The 19,548-nt window shown below is 41.8% G+C and overlaps 1 protein-coding gene across 4 annotated transcripts in view; it reads right to left on the bottom strand.

Annotated features, from left to right (window-relative positions):
* Window positions 1-19,548, bottom strand: part of WWP2 (WW domain containing E3 ubiquitin protein ligase 2) — a 108,381-nt gene that overhangs the window by 66,022 nt on the left and 22,811 nt on the right. For all 4 annotated transcript variants that reach the window (XM_081118394.1, XM_081118395.1, XM_081118396.1 and 1 more), the window contains exon 5: window positions 814-951. In XM_081118394.1, the coding sequence (XP_080974520.1) occupies window positions 814-951 (138 nt within the window). The remainder of the gene's footprint in view (window positions 1-813; window positions 952-19,548) is intronic.

Here is a 19,548-nt window from a genome sequence, read left to right as displayed (position 1 = left end):
AGCACCTGGTCTAAGATCTAGTACATACTAGGTGCTCAATTATCTATGCATGTGCTGTTTTCCTCCATGCACCAAAAGTACCCACACACCATTCAGTTCAGTTGAGGGAGGATTCTTGAGTCAACCATTCACCAGGTGCCCTTGAATTAGAATTCAAATTTCACCCCCTTGAAGCTACAGAAAGTCTGTTTCGGGCCTGGAAAGTACCTTAGTTACATCTCATTTAACGAGAAAAATTATGGAGAAACCCAACCCATCTCCAACTTCATGAGATAATTTCCTGCTACATCCAAAGGTGACTAATTTCAGACCAGATCAAAAAAACAAATGGCCTACATTCAGGGCAGACCAGGAAACACTCTTCAAATTCCCTGCTTCTGTCTGTATTTTGCTAGTGAGAATCTCTAAGACACAGAGTCCTCTTTCCCAACCAATAGCACCTCATAAAAGGCACCCTCAAGATCCCCAGGAAGGTTAACTGTATTGGGGTGAAGAAAAATAGGCCCAAGTAACATGTAATAAACACATTTTATTTTCCAAAGCCCATGTGTGATGAAAAGATGTTTTTCTCTCCTCTCAAACCAAACAACACACTTATAAAGACTTGACGTTTATTTTGGTCCTTTATCAGAAAGCTGTCCTTGTAAAATCATGTCATGATTTTGATCACGTTATGGGTACTAAAAAGAATCAGGGCTAGTTATGGGCCAGGGCTGGCTGAGCCATACCCAAACTCAGGGGCCTGGTAGAGAACCAAACTCTGGGCACCTCCCTACCCACCACCCCACCCCCGGGGAACAGGGCAGCACTTACCGTCTGTCACGGCACTGCCATTAGGCACGCTTCCCAGATCAACAGTCGGCCCGTCCAGGAAAATTGTCAGCTCACCGCCCGAGACAACACCGCCTTTGTTCTCTGTCTGCAGGTTCAGGGTCAGCTGTGTGTTCTCCACTGTTGGACACAAAAAACAACATGGATGGAAGAAAGCAAATGCACCCAGAGTTAAGATTCTGTAAGTTATAAGCTCTCACTTCGCCTACTCTGACTCCCCTGGCAACATTTCACTGCATCTTCAAATCTGTCTTGTGGCATGGAAAAAAGATCAGAAAGGAATATGTCTCATTGTTATCACTGTTGTATGAGGCTGGTGGGGAAGGCTGTATTCTTTCTTTTCTAAACATTTTAGATTATTAGGTTAACTACATAATTTCTACATTACTTATGTGTTTGCTTATACTTCAGGACCATAAGAAAAAAATAGAGATACTGAAGGCATACAGAGGAATAAAGCGGTTCTTTCAAGCAGCATCCCCCTACCCACATAAATAAGAGTGGCAAAAATAAAAGAAACTGGTCAGGAGACCCTGAGGAAGTGTCGCCAGGAGTCATCTCTAGATGAACAATTTCAGGGGCTTATTTTTTTCTTATTTGTGTTCAAAGTGTTGTTGTTTTTTATTTTCAACCCTGAAAATGTTTCACTTTGAAATAAGGAAAAAGTTTTTAAACAATAAAAGTTCAATAAAAACAAGTCAGCCCCCTAGTCGCATGGCCATGGGTTAGTTCTGGAAAGAGAGACCAGTCGACACCTGGCTCTGTGACTGAGGTGGGAAGGCAGCTCAGATTCACACGGTCCCCAGAACACCAGGTAAAGTCAGCCGTGTGGGCAAACAGAACGAGCTGGGAAACCACAGCAGGAAAACAGAACAAACTGGCACGAGGCAGAAGCCCCAAACCCTAGGTGGGCTGGAAACTGCTACATGCACACCCCTGACCCCCACCACCAAGCTTAACCACAATGAATAGCTTCCATCCAGTTACCGCTCAGGAGCTGTAAACTACAGGTCAGGGCTGTTCACTAATTACCAAGAGAGAGCAGCGTTTCTGAGGATTTCCAAAGGGCATGCAGTCTTCCCATGCCTTCCCCAGATCTTACAAAGCCAGACCAGGAAAATGCCACATACTCCAACCTCCCTCCCCACCCACCACCCACCACTTAATTTTATCTCTTAGTTGCCTCTGTATTATCACAAACTATCTCACTGGCTTTCTAAAACAAGGCAGGGTATGTATAAATAAGTATCTCCATGAGCACTTCCTAGAAACAACCTCCCCCGACTAAAAAGCCCAAATTTCTCTAAGAAACAGACACAGCCCTTTAAGAACTTAGCAAGAAGAAAAAGTATGGATCAATTCAAGGATCTGTTATAATAAAGTAGAAATCAGTTACCCTTCAGGTTTTCAAGTTCTCCTAAGCATCTCTCCCTTCCCTTAACCTTTCTTCCCTGTAATGGATCACTCCATTGCTATTTTCAGTCAGTTTCACTGAGGGGCTTGGTGAGTTCCAAAATTTCCATAAAGTAACACTTGTAACGTGAAAACAAGTTCCTTCAAAAGCTTAGGAGCGGGGGGAAAGAACTGAGGCCTTACGACCACCAACACCACTCACCAACCAGGCAAATGAGCCACCCAGGAAGAGAAGCTCCCAGCCCCAGTCTAGGCTTCAGATGATTGTGACCCAGCCAACAAATCAACTGCAGCCTCATGAGAGATCCCAGGTCCAACTGCTCAGCTAAACCACTCCCAAATCCTGACCCACTGAAACCATGAAATAATGTTTATTACTGTTTTTTAAAAAAAGTCAAGGACTGTCTCTCTATTCTGCTCTTCCGAGATCCTGTGCCTGAGTACCCAGCAGGGAGTACGGCACAGAGGTGGAAGACAGGTGCCAGCCAGGCAGACTGGCTTCAAATCCCAGTTCTATTACCTAGTAGCTGTGCAGCATTACACAAATTACGTAATGTGACCATCGTCTCCCTGTAGAACAGGGGGCAGTAAGAGCACATTTTTCAGAGGACACTTGTAAAGAAATAAACAGTGCCCAGTAAGCCAATAAGCCGTCACTCTTATTATCTCCCTGTTGACTTTCCTGTTTTTAGGCTGAAGAATCCCAATTTTCCTTGGTCTAACTCGTTCTTGTATAATCAATCACTCTTCTTTTCACCTTTCTGAGCCTTTTTCAGGTTGCGGCAATAAACGCCACAAAATCTTCCAAAGATAGCCACATAACCATCACAGGGACGAATCGTTATATATTTGTAGGCTCAGAAGTTAGCTTTGAGACAAATTTGACTTGCAAAAAGATCCAATGGTAGGGAGGTCTTTCTTCTTTAAACTAAACTTTTGAGACCATAACACTCCACTGTTCTGTTTACTGAAAAAGAGAGTCAGAGACACCTCTGCCATCACGATCAAACTGAGCATCACTGAGAGGGAGAAGACCTGACACACACCTGCTTCCTGATGTGTTGCTCTGGGAAGTATACATCCCTTTTATAATCTTCTTGCTAAAAGCATTTAGCCCCTTCAGCTGTGGCTCAGCGGTTGAGCATCAACCTAGGATCCAGGAGATAGTGGTTCGATTCCCAGTCAGAGCACATGCCCAGGTTGCGGGCTCGATCCCTAGTGAGGGAGGCAGCCGATCGATGACTCTATTATCATTGATGTTTCTATCTCTCTCGCCCTCTCCCTTCCTCTCTCTGAAATCAATAAAAATATTTTTAAATAAATGAATGAATGAATAAATAAAAGCATTTAGCCTGAACCCAATCAAGCCCAGTACATGAAATCGGGGGACAGAGAAACAAATTCAATGATACTGTGAGGAAGCCATCAGGCAGATCCAGAATATGGAACATCTATATGGTGACTGTCCTGAAGTCTTCAAAAAGTCAGTGTTATTAACTATGTTTGTTTTTTTTAGAAATTGGGGGGGGGGGGGTCTTCTAGATTTAAGGAAACATAACCCAAATGCAATGCGTGAATTTTGACTAACCCTTGGCTTGAAAAAAATATTCTTGGGGAAATCTGCATCCAGACTGGATATTAAATAATGTCTGAAATTACTGTTAATTTTCTTAGGTTCAAGAATGGTACTACGGTTTTATATATAAATGTTCTTATTCTTGTGAGATTCAGAAGACTAAAATGATATCTGCACTTAGTCTTAACTGTTTTTATAGGAGAACAGGCTGAAGTGTTTAGGACTAAAGTGACATGATATCTGCAATTTACCTTCAAATGGTTCAGGGGAAAATGCACACATCCCACAGGCTCACACATATTGGTTAAACAAATGTGGCAAAATGTTAAAAAGGATTGGATCTAAGTGGAGGGTGTCTGCGTGTTCATTGTGTTACTCTTTCCATTCTTTTGTATGTTTGAAAATTTCATAATAAAAAGTTGGAAAAAGGTTTTCATTTAATTGGCAAGGCCATTAAAAAATTAAACCTCTGAGAACAGAACACCCCATTATTCTCTTTTTTTTTAAAAATGGCTGAGCCAGGGGAGCCCTACAATGCATAATGGGACTAAAGGAGCCATTAGCTAATTGAGTGACAGACTGGAGCGTACAGGGGAGGCTGAAAGGAGCAAGTGTGGCTGGAAAACATATACTGGAATCTTAGCTATAAATAGCAGCATTAGCCACCTCGCCTGGGGCCCTCAGGTTTCACTGCAGCCATGCTGACAACTCTACAAAGGGCCTTTCTCTTCAAGCATGTCTTCCTACTGCTTTTGAGGCACTGCTCAAAAATCAAGAAACCAATGAAAAATGGGTGTAGTAGGTCAATTTTCATAACTAGAATCAGATTTAGCACAGGAAGCTCACCAGCTACTCTCAGCCTCGTCCGTCCCTGCTCTATCTGTGGTCCTACAGTTCACATACATGTATTGAGCACCTACTATTCTAGTCATGGAGAGAAAACAAGAGCAAAACAGATTATCTGTGCTCTGGGCTGTTTATTTCTAGTTGGGAGAAATGGGCAATAAGCAATGGTTTGGGTTTGTTGTTGTTTTTTAAGTAAATTGCATAATCTGTTAGGAGGTTACAAATGCAGTAGAAATAAATGAAACGAGGCAAGGGGATGGAGAGTGCCAGAGGAGGGAGGAGGGTTTGGGGTGGTAAGAAAGTCTCGCTGGGAAAAAGACAATCGAGCAAAGACTTAAAGAAAGATGAGGCAGGGGAGCCATGTAGGTATCTGGAAGGATATTCTAGCCGCAGATAGAAGGAAGCACAGAGGCCGCAGGTGAGAGCATGCCTAGCAGGTATAAGGAATGGCAGGGAGGCTGGTGTGGCTGGAGGGGACAAGGGAAGAGAGGAGCAGGAGGTAAGGACAGTCAGTAACAAGAGTCCACAAGAAGGCCCTGGAGCCCTAGCAAGGTCTATGATGTTTACTCTGCATGAGATTAGAGCCCATTAGAGGGTTCTGAGAAAGGAAGGGACATGACTCCTATTGTAACACAATCGCTCCAGCTGCAGGAGGAGCAAGGGCTAAAGCAGACAAGACCAGGTAGGAGGTCACTGCAATATTCAAGTAGGAGCAGACGGTGGCTTGGTCTGCGGTGATGGCAGTGTCTTCCGGGAACAGGGTGCCTATAGGAGACACTACCTTGGCTGCTTTCCTAACACATATTAGTAAAGAGCCGTAACCCCCAAAGAGCACATCAGCCAGGCCCCACAGGCCTACCAGTGCGTGGAATCAAATCTTTGGGCAAATCCTAGGCAAGGGCTGAAAAAGAGCAACTCAGAGCATGGATAGAGAAAGTCAGATTCAATTACAACCAAATGGAACATATATAATGAAAATATTCCGCTGGCAAGAGAGTTTAGTTCCACTGAGAACTCCAAAGTCCTAAGCTCATGTTAACTTCAGCAATCAGCAAACATACTTCAGTTATGGGACTGTGTGTGCCCTTCTGTTCTAAGTACCCGTTGGTAACCAATACCTTGTAATGCTGCTTTATGGAGGTCAACAGATAGCGGTAGGGCTAGGTATGTGAATCTAGGGGAAACGAATTTGGAAAGTCTGAAGGACCATGCCAGGAGATCCTTTCGAAAGCCAGCATACCAAGAGAGATAAGCAGACATTAGGTGCCTCCTGATGGAATCACACACCACCTCATCAAAGATGAAAAAAATAAGAAAACCCACACCAGATCAAGCCTCTAGATCTACCTATGAGTTTATAGGAAACACAGAGGGACAGAGTAACATGTTAACCCACAATTCAGCAAAACCCAAAATGTGGGAAACTATAGGACAAACTGTCCAGTTTCTCCAAAAACAAATTTCAAGGTGTTAAAAAGAAAACGGGAGAACCCATCAGTTAAAAGAGACTTAGGAGACAGATCACTCTTATTTGGATCCTGATTCAAATACACCAAGGGTAGGGGGAAAGAAAACTGTAAGACAACTGGGGAAATGTAAAAACTGACTGAATATTTGATGATACTAAAATAATTACTATTAAGTTTTTTTGGTATAAATTTGGTATTATAGTTTTTAAGAGTCCTTATCTTTTAGAGATACACACTGAAATATCTGCAGGTGAAAGGTGTCTGGGATTCACGTAAAAATAGCCCAGTTAGATGAAACAGGAACGGCCATTCTTCACATGGCCGTGGAGCTGGGTGGCAGGCAGGCAGGGGTTCACGGACTATGCTTTCCACTTTTTTGTGTGCTTGAGTTGTTTTTTTTAATCCTCACCCGAGGATATTTTTTCCATTGCTTTTCAGAGAAAGTGGAAGGGGGGGGGGGAGGGAGAGAGAGAGAGAAACATCGATGTGAGAGAGACACACTGACTGGTTGCCTCTCACACGCACCCCGACCTGGGCTGGGGATGAGCCTGCAACCGAGGTACGTGCCCTTGGCTGGAATTGAACCCAGACCCTTCAGTCCATGGGCTGATGCTCTAACTACTGACCAAACCCACTACAGTTTGACTTTTTTTTTTTTTAAAGTATATCTTTATTGATTTCAGAGAGAGAGAGAGAGAGAGAGAGAGAAACATTGATGATGCGTCATTGATCGGCTGCCTCCTGCACGCCCCCGACTGGGGATCGAGCCCACAACCTGGGCATGTGCCCTGACCGGCAATCGAACCCCGATCTCCTGGATCCTAGGTCGACGCTCAACCGCTGAGCCACGCCTGGCTGGGCACAGCTTGACATTTTCTATAATAGTTTTTTTCAAGCCAGCACACCCTAGGCACAGAGAGTATAAACTAACTAAAAAACTTACAAAAATTCAGCATTACATATACAGTTTGAAATACAAAGGGGCAGAAAATATACCAATCAAAATGCTTAGGGAATGACTCCTACTCTTTTTTCCCCTCACTTCAAAGCCTCAGATCTGCGAGCAGCCTCAAGTTACTAATTTCCTACTGGGAAGAGCTGTTACGTGCAACCAAAATGAGTAATATTTTTCTAAGAGTTACTTTTCCCTTTCTTGACTTGGACTTTTTCATGTTTCTTGCGTATGGTACTAATAAGCACAGATAAATAGAACACGGAGGCTGCCTGCCTTGTTCCAACAAAAGAAAAAACGACGTAAACTATAACTGCCAGACGGTGCCCCTGTAACGGTGCAATTCGGTTATGAAATCCAGAACTCCTGCCTGGACAGTTTCACGATAGCAAATGAAGGAACCTTCTACTTTAGAATCTTCAGTCATCGCTGTCCCTCCCTGTCCCACGTCACCAAAAGATACATGCATGCACACATTTATACCTTTTCAAAGGAAAAAATCATTTTTTTTCTTCTTAATTCAAAATACAAACATAAGGATTTACCTGGAAATTTTAGGGAAAATAAGGCAAGACACAAAAAAGGAGGATACTTCTAAGGGAGGCCAAGTGCTCTTAGGTCAAGAGTCTCGGAAACCTGATGAAGATGTGATTGATTTGGCCTTAACAAGAGCAGCTCAGTGGAACAAACAAACCTTCTCTTTCCTCCTGCCTCCCTCTGCCCTCAGTCCCATAGGCCCATCAAAAGAAAGTGAAAATAAGCAGGGCATTCATTAACAGGTCAGTGTTCGTTCTACACATAGCTGTGAAACACTGGTGCACAGAGGAACTGAACGGAGGAAATTCCAAAAGGGCAGAGAGTAAACAGTCTCTTTTCCACTCCCAGGTTCCCCATAACTCAGACACACACAGGCTGGCGTCTACTTCGGGTTTAACGAGAACGTTCTTTCACGTTCCTTTTGCAGTAAAGGAAGCCAGAAGCCACTGGGATTTACTGTTACGATGTCTCTTTGGCTTCCAACTTTACCCAGAGCCTAACAAGAGAAAGTCTTTTCTACCAAGCTAGCATCAGGTGGTAAACACTGGAATGCCTGTTGGGGGACCAATGTCGATTCTGCTTCACCCCACCTCCCCTCAGCCCCCATCACTTACAGGGTCCCCCGCCCTGGTAGGGTCCTCCCAAAACATAGGGTAAGGAAGAATCTACCTTGGCCTTGAAGCCTCTTCTGTGTGCTGCTGCTGGGGTCCACCCGTAATCATCTCCACATTAAAGTTTGGTCCACTGGGGGTTGCATCAACTCCTCCAGAGCAGACAGCTTCACTTTACAAAGCCAGTGTGTAAATTTTTCTTTTTCTCTTTCTTTCCTGTTCATTTATTCAAGAAGCATTTTCTGGGTGCCTACTATCTGCCTGACACTGCGCTACAAGCTGAGTTATAATGAAGAATGAATATAGACGTAGTCTCTGCTTTCAGTAACCTCACAAGTCAGTGGGACAAAGAGAAGTAAATCATCTCACAAGGAAATGCAAACTTACAGCTATGGAACAGATTCCATGTACGACGTCAATGGTCCCATGAGCAGCTGGGTAACTGACCTGTTCATGGCATCAGGGAAAATTTCCTGAGGAACTGACTACTCAACTGGGATCTGAAGTTTCTGGCAGACAGCTAGCAGGTTGGGGGAGGGGAGGGAGAGGGGAGGTAGACCATTCCAGGCAAAGGAAATACCATGTGCAAAGGCACTGTGGCACAATGAGCTGGATGCTTTCAGAAAACTGAACAGCGATAAGCAGGGTTCAAGAGGAATGTTATCCAAACAGGACAGGAGATCTACATGGTGGCCAGACAGTGTAATTAATGCCTTGTGGGCCTGCCACGTTGAAGAGTTTTTCTCTACCCTAAGAGCAGTAGCATGGTACTTAAGGGTTTTTAATCAAGGTGTGACAAGATCTACTCTGTGTTTGCAGAAGAGACAAAAATAAGGGTAGATACAGGCAGAGCAGACAGGAGGCCACAGGAAAGTACCAGGGCAGTAGAGGTAGGGATGAAAGAAGTGAGCCAACTTGCAAAAGTAAAAACCAAGAGAACCTGAAAATAGGTTAACAAAGCGGCGGGGGGTTGGAGGGGAGGTTAGGCAAGAGAAGCAGAGGGATCAAAGACGAATCCTGGGGTTCTAACCGACTTAACCGGGCAAATGGAGGATCTCTACATTGAAATATGGAGCACTGGAAAAGGGCCAAGTCTGGGGAAGAGGTGACGAGTTCAGATTTCGACATGCTAATTTTTTTTTTTTTTAACATATCTTTATTGATTTCAGAGAGAGGAAAGGAGGGGGGGAGAGAGAGACACACAAACATCAATGATGAGAGAGTCATTGATCGGCTGCCTAGCCCGCAACCCAGGCATGTGCCCTGACCGGGAATCGAACCCCAATCTCCTGGATCCTAGGTCGACGCTCAACCGCTGAGCCACACCCAACCAGGCGGACACGCTGATTTTGAGGTGCCTCTGACATCCACGAGGAGGCAAGACAGTAGTCAGGTATGTGGGTCTGGAGCTCAGAGGAAGGGTCTAGACTGGAATTTCAAATCTGTGGGTCACCTGCACGGGGTGGCTATTCGTAAAGAGGAGGAATAGATGGGAATGCGATCACAGAAGAGAACAGAATGGTAGGAGACGCTCAGTTATTAGCCAAACAGACGACGATGAAGACAAAGAAGAACTGTCAAAGAAGACAGAGAAGAACTGTCAGAGAGGCAGCAGGAAAACAAGGAAGGATTCCTGAGAAGTCAGAAAACGATGGGCTCCAAAGCATGTACAGAGAGTCTGCCCTCCCTCATAAGAGGAAGAGATACAGGTCCCTCCTACCACAGGAAAGAGCAGCAGAGATTAGGCACATGCATCCTCATTTCGGTACATGACAGACTGATCAGTCAGGACTGTCCTTATTTCTCTTGACCCAGAATTCCAGTGATCTATGGCCAAGGCCTACACAGCTACACACGTTTTTACTTACCAAAAAAAAAGTGCACATGGCTGTACACTTCAGAACTGGCTATTCATCACAGTCATCCACCTAATAAGGTACACCAACCACAAAGGGTCTCTCTTGAATGAACGAGGGGTCCCTTTAATACAGGGTACAAAAGGCCTCACTGTCTTGGTAAATCTCGGTTTGCCAAGCTATAGCATATTTTTCAAAAATTTCAAAGTAGCCCGGCCGGCCATGGCTCAGCGGTTGAGCGTCGACCTAGGATCCAGACAATCGGGGTTCGATTCCCGGTCAGGGCACATGCCCGGGTTGCAGGCTCGATCAATGACTCTCATCATTGATGTTTCTGTCTCTCTCTCTCTCCTTCTCCTTTCCTCTCTCTGAAATCAGTAAAGATATATTTTTTAAAAAAAAATTTTTTTCAAAGTAATTTAGGGGAAATAAATACAGATCTGGAAAAGTTAAATCTTTATAATAAACTGTCAGTTCGCATCACTTGCTGCTGCCTTGTCAATAAAGGTCCTCCTCCCCAAGGGGAGAGAAAGTCCTCATCACCCATTAACAGCTATTCCTACAGGCCCACTATAACAGCTCATCCATTCTACACGCCCTCAGGGAGCCTCAGGATCAAACCACCTCTCCCTGCTGTACAGGATCAAAGCCAAGTTTATAAACACAATACAGTCAGGCTTTCAGTGACCAAACTTTCTTTTAAATGGTTTTGAATAGCAAAATGTAGGACCTCAGCTAAGAAAGAATTTTTATGGTTAAGATTCTGCTTTTGGTCTGTTTAAAAAAATTGGGTTTTAAAAATTACAATTTCAGATGAGTGAAACATGCCACATTAAGATTTGAACTAATAATTATGACGAATATACAAGAACATGGAAAATCACTCAAACTACAATGTTAAGTTAAAAAAAGAAAACATGAAGTTATAGAATGCACCCTACTGTTAAAACCCTGAAAAAACAGGTAAAGAGGCAAAGAAATAAATGAACCAGGGAAAAATAATACATTGTGTTTGAAGACTAAGATTATGAAATAGCCCGGCCGGGCGTGGCTCAGAGGTTGAGCGTTGACCTAGGATCCAGACGATTGGGGTTCAATTCCCAGTCAGGGCACATGCCCGGGTTGCAGGCTCGATCCCCAGTCGGGGGCGTGCAGGAGGCAGCCAAGCCAGTAAATGACTCTCTCATCATTGATGTTTCTATCTCTCTCTCCCTCTCCTTTCCTCTCTCTGAAATCAATAAAGAGATATTTTTTTTAAAAAAAGATTATAAAATAAATAAAGGCTTTGTTTTTTAATTTCCATTATTGCATAGTGGATGCTTTCTTTTTCTTAATTTCCACACCAGTTAGACATGTATACATTAGTGTTTACAAATGAAATGACATGGTGTCTAAGACGGGCTTTCAAATACACCCCAAAAAAGTGGGGGCAAAAGATGAAAGACAGCTGGACATGTGCTGATCACTGTTAAAAGTGAGTAATGGTACAGGATAGTTCATTACACTATTCTCTCTGCTTTTATTTATGTTTGAAATTTTCCATAACAAAAAGGTTTTCAATTTTTGTCCCATTTATGCTATATGTTATCGTCACAATAAACATTAACTTAATTTTTTAAAAATAACAACAACATGCTCATTATAAGAAATTTAAAATAATACAGAAAGGTAAAATATGACACCTTCCCCATAAACACAAACATGCCAAATCCCTTCCCCATGAAATAACTCACTGTAGACAACTCTGTAGGGAGTCATCATACCTGCAAACACTAGCACAAATACACACATATAAACTACGTGTGCAAAACGGGCTTCATCCCAGACCCAGAAGTTGGGCCCTTTAATTTTTCCCTTAACGTATTCCACGAATCTTTTAAAATATATACAGAAGCAATTCTCCACTGCGGGAGGTTTTAGGATTGAGGTGAAGTCAGCCTTTACTTTAATATGTGCCCTCCGGGAGAATGAATTTATTAATACACGTACAAATAAACATTAAGTAAGAAAGAAAGGGAGAGAGGGCAAGAAGACACAGGCACCCCCACCCCCGGCCCAGGCCAGGCCTGACACTAAGGTGAAAATCCCCACTCTGTCCCTAACCGTGGCATTAACTATACAGCTCACATTAATTGTGGCGTTCTTACTCAGGGCCAGAATCACTTTCCCGACCAACATACCACTCTCCTACAAGAATAAGTCTCCTACTCTAAGAAAAATACTCCTAGAATCCTGGAAGACCAAAGGAAAAGGGAAAATAAAACACTCAAATGAGATAAATGAGGTTTGATCTTAATACGATTCCAGCAGCCGCAGCGTCTCCCCCGGGAGAACATGGGAGACTGGAATGGGCAATCAGGCAGGAGCCACTCTCAAATAACTGGCGCAAAGCAGAGGCCCAAACATCAGATGAAATGTTTCAGGGTTTTGGGGTTGGTGTGTGTTTTTTTGGCAACGGGAAGGAAACAGCTCATATCCAGGCAACAGTCTTATTTTCCTATCACCAATTCTGGGCTCTGTGCAAGGCCACCATTTCATGCCTATAACAGCTGTCAGTTTAGAAGCCCAATACTATGCGGCTGATTGGAAACAGTGCGAGTCCTCGAGGAGATGGCACGTCACCTCTGTGGGACAGGCTTAAGAGAAATGGAAGAAGTTTCTAGAAATGTACAAATAGTACAGTACTACATTAACAACAACCCAATTTGGAAGAAAAGTTTCCCAAGTCTTCCTTGAGTAACTTAACCTCTAGACCTGCACTGTCCAATGTGGGAGCCACAAGCCACATGTGGCCACTGAGCACTATGCATGTAGCCAGTCCAACTGAGATGTGCTGAGTGTGACACATCAAGTCTTCAAAGACCTGATACAAAAAAAACAACAATGTAAAGTATCTCATTAATTGTTTTCTTTATATTGATTTTAATTCTATATTAAAATGATAGTATTTTGGATATATTAAGCTAAATAAATCTATTATAAAAGTTAATTTCACCTGTTTTAACTTTTTTAAATGTGGCTATCAGAAAATTTGAAATTACATATGTGGTCCGCGTTATTTCTATTGGACAGAGCTAGAGCTGCTCAGGTGCTTCCTCCCTGCCACTTTGGTCATAATCTTGAGCAGGTGTCACACACCAGACCTGGCTGGCCCCAGGGGCCTCTCTGTGTAAACCTGATACACCCAGCTCATTCCTGCCTCAAAGCTTCCCACATACTGTTCCCTCAGCCTGGAAAGTCTTTCTTCTGTTGGCTGGCCAATCCCTTCTCATCCTTCTAGAGTCCTGGTGTCACTTCCTCTGGAAAGCCTTCCTTGACATCCCCCCATCCTATGCTAGATGAAGTCCCCAGCAACACATTCCAGAGCATCCCGCACTTTCCTCCATCCCATCTGTCACACCTGGACCCATCTGCACCAGTTATCAGTTTGACATCTGTCTGCCTTCCTCTCTAGATCCTAAATTCCAGGACTGCCGGCCTTACAAGGAGTCACTGTGTGATGTGGTAAATAAACTTCATACCTCCCCTGCTCCAGGCAGGTCTCACAATCTTAAGAAAAGGCCTACAGAGAAGACAAAAAGTTCCCCCCACACCAACCCTGGTCCAACATTGAGAAATTCTTACATCTGAAAAGGAAACAAAGGAAAGAGGGACAAGGTGTCTTGACCACCTACAATGAAGCAAAATGCAAAATGGCATAACATACCTCTAGAAAAGGGGGAACGGCCTTGGCCTACATTCATGTTTGGAGGGGTGGAGTCGCTCTGCTCAAATATGCTCTCCCATGAAGTTGACCAACTTCCAAAGCCGACACATTTATGGAATACTCTAGAGGCAGCAGTAAAGCCCAAGCTACACAGAGGGAGCCACGTACAGGGAAAGGATTCCTGACAGAAAGCTTTTCTTCTTTCTTCAAGTAAGGTTTCACAAGGCAGCCTCTCAGCCGGCGACACAGAGAGCAGGTCTGTTTTCACATTCGTTGCAGGGGCCTGTGTGTTTACTTTTGAGACTCCTGGCTAAAAGGACCTTTTCTTTCAAACAGCTCTCCACTGACACTAAAGCCGAGCACTGGGTCCGGCTGTACCTTTGAGAAGCTGGGCAGTGGGTCGGGGAGGGGGTGGCCTTGGCTTCTTTGGGCATTCCTTGAGGTTCTGGCTTGGCCTATCTGCCTGAGGTGCAGGGTGATGGAAAGCAACATACAGAGAGCTTTTCAGAGACTATTAAAGATGGTCTAAATCTCAACGCCTGGCATCTGGTGCCAATCAAGAACACAGTAGTCGCTGATGTAACTGCAACCGGATGGGGAAAAACGAAACAAAGGCTCACATTTGGAGGCTGGGACAGACTCAACCCAGTGGCTCCCCAGAGTGGCCACCCAGCACTGCCCTGGTCCCAGCTCTGCCTCAGACCTGAGCCACGGCATTAGCCACAGAAACCTAATGCACAAGAAAAGACAAGATGTCACCTCGCTAATCTAATGCAACATAATATACATAATATGCCACTATTATATTATACTATACTCTGCTATACTACACTATACTATATTATATTATACATTAGTGTCTTCTATGTGTTCTAGGCACAGGGTTGGAGGGATGCACACGAGTGAACAAAAATCAAACAGTGCCTGCCCCCATGCGGCTGACATTCACCTTGTAGAAGACAACAAGTGAGACAAATAAACAGAAAGCAACAAATGAACAAACAAAACAAACAACAAACTTATAGACACAGACAACAGTATGGCGGTTACCAGAGGGGAAGGCGGGAGGTTGAAGAGGGTAAAGGGGATCAAATCTATGGTGACAGAAGGAGACTAGGCTTTGGGTGGTGAGCACACAATGCAATACACAGATGATGTATTATAAAACTGTACACCTGAAACTTATTTAATGTTATTAACCAATGTTACCCCAATAAATTTAATTTATAAAATTGTAAGTCTTATAATTTAGTGTTATAAGTCTTGCTTATAATACTAAAAAAGTAGAAATAGCCAACAATAAAAGATTGGTTAAACTACAGTGCTTTCATACCAAAAAAAAGTTATCACAGCCATTTAAAATGATCTACTTTTACGGAGGAAGAAAAAACTGGGTTAAAAAAAAAGCAAGTTACAAAGCAATATGTATAGTGAGTTTCCACTTTGGAAAAAAAAGTTATATACACACACATACACATACACACATATATGATTTACATACCAAAAAAAAAAAAAAAAAAAAAAGCTTAGTGGGTAGCTAACAAAATATTAAGAGGATTAGCTCTGAAAACTACAATTTCAAGGGATTTTAACCTTCTCCTTCATTGGGAGACAGTATATGCAGAGGTTACAGGCAAAATCTCTGGGACCAAATGGCCTAGGATAAATCCCAACTCTGCGACCACCTACTGTGTGGTTTTAGACGAATTATATAACATCTGCCAGCATTTCCTCAGCAAAGGGGATGGTGATACAATCTATCTCACAGGTATGAAGGAGTAAACTTTAATATATATCAAGGATTCAACAAAACAGTGCCGGATACATACGAAGCATTCAGAATATTTTTGTTGTTATTTTCAATAATCATGAAATAATAATAATCAGAAAAATTGCAATAATATTTTCCGTTTTAGAAGCATATGTTACTTTTATAACCAGAAAAGATATTAATATTTTCAATTTGGGGAACAAGAGAAAATTTCTCAGAAATTTTCCGTGAGCATTCCACGAGACTGAAATAACTAGGTCTCGTGGTTTAGCAGGTTCATACAAATAACTAATTGGCTGTTCATGACTGGTTTCGCGATTTCTACCATCAGGCCTTCTCAAGTTTGCAGCTAGGTCCAAAATAATCTCCCTGCCAGCTTACAGGATTGTCACATACTGCCTTTCACATTTGTCCCTTGACCACCTCCTCCTCAGCTGAAAAAAGTGAATAATTTTTCAAATTTAAAACTGTTTTTAACTGTAGAGCAATTTTTTTTCATTTTCCCTCTTCTCCCTCTGACTCAAGTTCCAAGGATCAGTAGTTTTATTTATCTTTCAGTTGAAAAACTGGAAAAACAGCAGTGTGTTTACTTTAAAATAAATGCACATACTGTCTGCCAGCCATGCCTCCTTGAGGTGCACAGCCCACCAGCAGAACACGCCATCCTTACAGGAGTGAGAGAGGCGGTGCGCATCCCCCCCGACTGGCCTATCTGTTTTTGGCACGTAAAATGCCAGAACACTCTGCTTGTAAGATTTTTAAATAAATAGAGAGCTGTTTACTTTCTTTTGTTTTTTTAATCTGGGAGACGCACATGCGGAAAGGAAAGAGACATACAGAGAAAATGGAAAGCAGCATAAACAAGGGGCTTTTCGAAGTCTACTTCATTGATGACAGTGGTATGGGTACAGCAATTCTCACCACCTCCTGTACACTGTAGAACTGAGGAAATGAGTAATTACATAGATGATGTTAAGAGCCAGGGTTCTCATACGGAATGAAGAAAGGTTAGGAAGAACCCTGTGGAGGTGAATTAGAATTAGAGGTTTCAGTATGAATTCATGGTGTTTAATACAGAGACATAGAAATAGATATTTACATGTTTCTGTGTGTGCGTGTGTGTATGTGTACATGTGCATACTATATATATAATGTCTGTCAGGAAACACTAAGGCTCAACAGCCAAGTTTGGAAGAAGAGCAGTGAGAAGAGATATGTCCAACATGATGGTACCACACCTTCCAACGAAAACAGTGAGACTGTAAAATCTATCAGGAAAAAATACAACTAGATCCTTATCCCACATCATATACCAAAAAAAACTCTAGATTGATGAAAGGGTTAAATGTTTGACAAACTAAATAAAGAAAACCATCACAAGTGTTGGTACAAGGAAGGTATCTAACTTTATTTTTTCCCCGAGTGGCAGTTTAGTGGTTCTCAGGCTTGAGCATGCACCAGAAGCCCCTGGAAGGTTTGTTAAAACACAGACCAGACAGACCAGGACCCAGACTTCTGATTCTGCAGGTCTGGGATAAGGACTCCGAATTTACATTTCTGATATGTTTCCAGGTCTGGGGACCATGCTGCTGGTCTGGATACCACACTTTGAAATCCACTGGGTTAGTTGATGGTCCTAATGCCATTGTTTATCTTTTCTGATTTTAAATGCCACCTTTCTCATACAGTAAATTCTACCTATGCTGGATTACGTTTGGAAAATAATATAAGGTGGGGACACGTCAAAAGAATACAGAAGCAAGCTTGAAGAGGCACCCATTGGTCAAACCAAGGATAATTCAGCATCAAAGTAATGGCAGTAATAAATTATAATCCACTGAACAAAGTAAGAATCTGTGAGCTGAGACTGATAATGCATGTATACCCAAAGGATAAGAAAAAGCACTTCCTTATAGTAGTACGTCAACTAATAAAAGTGGAAGGAATGATAAAATTGGTGTAGGGGGGGTTGCAACCATCACAGTAATAACTGATTCAGAAAAAAACCATTCATGAACATTATTGAGTGCAAAAACAAGTAGGTGAAGTTGTGATGAGAACAGATATTTACATAGTCTCAAAGTATCTCCCCATAATTTACTTATTAGTTATAAGGAGAAAATAGTAATTTTACAGTGTAGAAACCTGGCAGACACCATTTTAACCAAATGATCAAAATTAATGTTATCAATAATGAAATAAAGTTGTGTGCCTGATATGATGCACTGAGGACACAACATCACTTCTGAGTGTTCCAGAAAAAAAATGTATAAATATTCATTGGGCTGTGTATCACTTAACATTTGTGTACTTTTCCTTAAAAGAAAAAAAGTTGAATTGGGGGGGTCAAAGGCAAGTTCAAGGCAACAATGTTTTCGAGGAAGACCATCCCCCACTGGATTTATGGCTTAAAACCAGCAGAGACCAGCTCGATCCAACATGGCAACTAATTTCACCTAATGGTAACCCCTAGCCTCATTATATGCTCACTGTAATATATTAGCATGCTAAACAACACAGCCCTCATGCCTTGATCAGAAATGGAAAGCCCATATAAGGACACAACACGGCTGAGGGAGCTCCTTTGAGAAATCTCCTTCTTTCCCTGGAAGAGCCTGAATATCCCCCCCTTAATGAATACACTACACCCTCATTAAATGAACCTCAATAAAGGAAGCAAATTCTGCTAAATGGGAGCTGCTCTGTCTGTGGAATAGCCACTTTCTGTCTCATTGCTTCACTAATAAACTCATTTTCACTTTAAGCTCTAAAAACAACAACGTCTTCATTAGAAGAAACAAGAATAAATGCACTAAGCTTTCAATTCAAAAGCTATAAATGACTTACTGACTGACTGAATAAATAAGATATGTAACAGATCTAAGGGCAAATAGTTGAAAAAAGTTAAAGCTAAAAATGGAAATTAATATTAGAGAATATGGTATAATTGATGGAAAATCAAGAAGTTGTCCTGTAAAAAATCAACTAAAAAGCAAAAGTTAAAACAAAAATATTTATGCTAGTCAAGAAAAACACTGGGAAAAAACACAAATACCAAAAATTTTAAGTGAGAAAAATTAGAAATATTTTTTAAAATGAGAATGCTATTTAAAATCTTTATATTAATAAATTTGAAAATCTCATGAAATAATTTCTCAGGATATATGAATTAACAAAATTGATGCAAGATGAATCAGAAATGTTGAACAAACCAATCATTATGGGAAAAATACTGAAAAAGTCATCAAAGAATTATTTCAAAGAAAGCTGCCAGACCCTGTTGGTTTTATGGGTGAGCTCTTTCCTGTACTCATGGAACAGATAATTCCCACGTTATACAGTCTGTTCCCGAAGTTGGAAAGCACTTCAACTTACTGTATAAAATTAGCTTAACCTCAATTCCAAAGCTGACAAAAATAGTACAAAACTACAGACAAACGCCACTTATGAATATAGATGGAAATCCCCTAAATAAAATATTAACAAGCAATTCTAACAAAACTTTCAAGAAATAATCTAGCATGAGCAATTAAGTACATTCTAGAAATTCTAAGATTGTTACTATTAGGAAATTAATATAATAAGCTGAAGGAAGAAAAATAATATAATTATCCAAATTGTTGCTTAAAAGATTATTTGCTAAAAATTCAACTCCATTCCTGATTTTTAAAAGAAAAACAACAATTAATAAACCAAGAAGACAGGTTACTAACACCTAACCTTACACCCAGAGGAGAGTCACAAGCAGCATAGTTATTAGGGCAGGACACCCGCTCCAGCACCACTAAAGCAGGAAAGTGTGTGCAAAGCAACTCACAAGAAAAAGACATAATTACCTAATAAGATGAGCAAAATTATCAGTCTTAGAAACCACATATATGTCTCCCAAGGAAAGTCAAAAGAAACTATTTAAACCTATACTAAAAATTCAGCAACTTACAGATAAAAGAAAATACAGAAACTAACAGTCAATACTAAAA

Source organism: Miniopterus schreibersii (genome assembly GCF_964146895.1).
Source record: "Miniopterus schreibersii genome assembly, chromosome: 18".
NCBI lineage: Eukaryota > Metazoa > Chordata > Mammalia > Chiroptera > Miniopteridae > Miniopterus > Miniopterus schreibersii.
The sequence above is the reverse complement of the archived record's forward strand: the minus strand, read 5'-3'. Positions and strand labels throughout refer to the sequence as shown.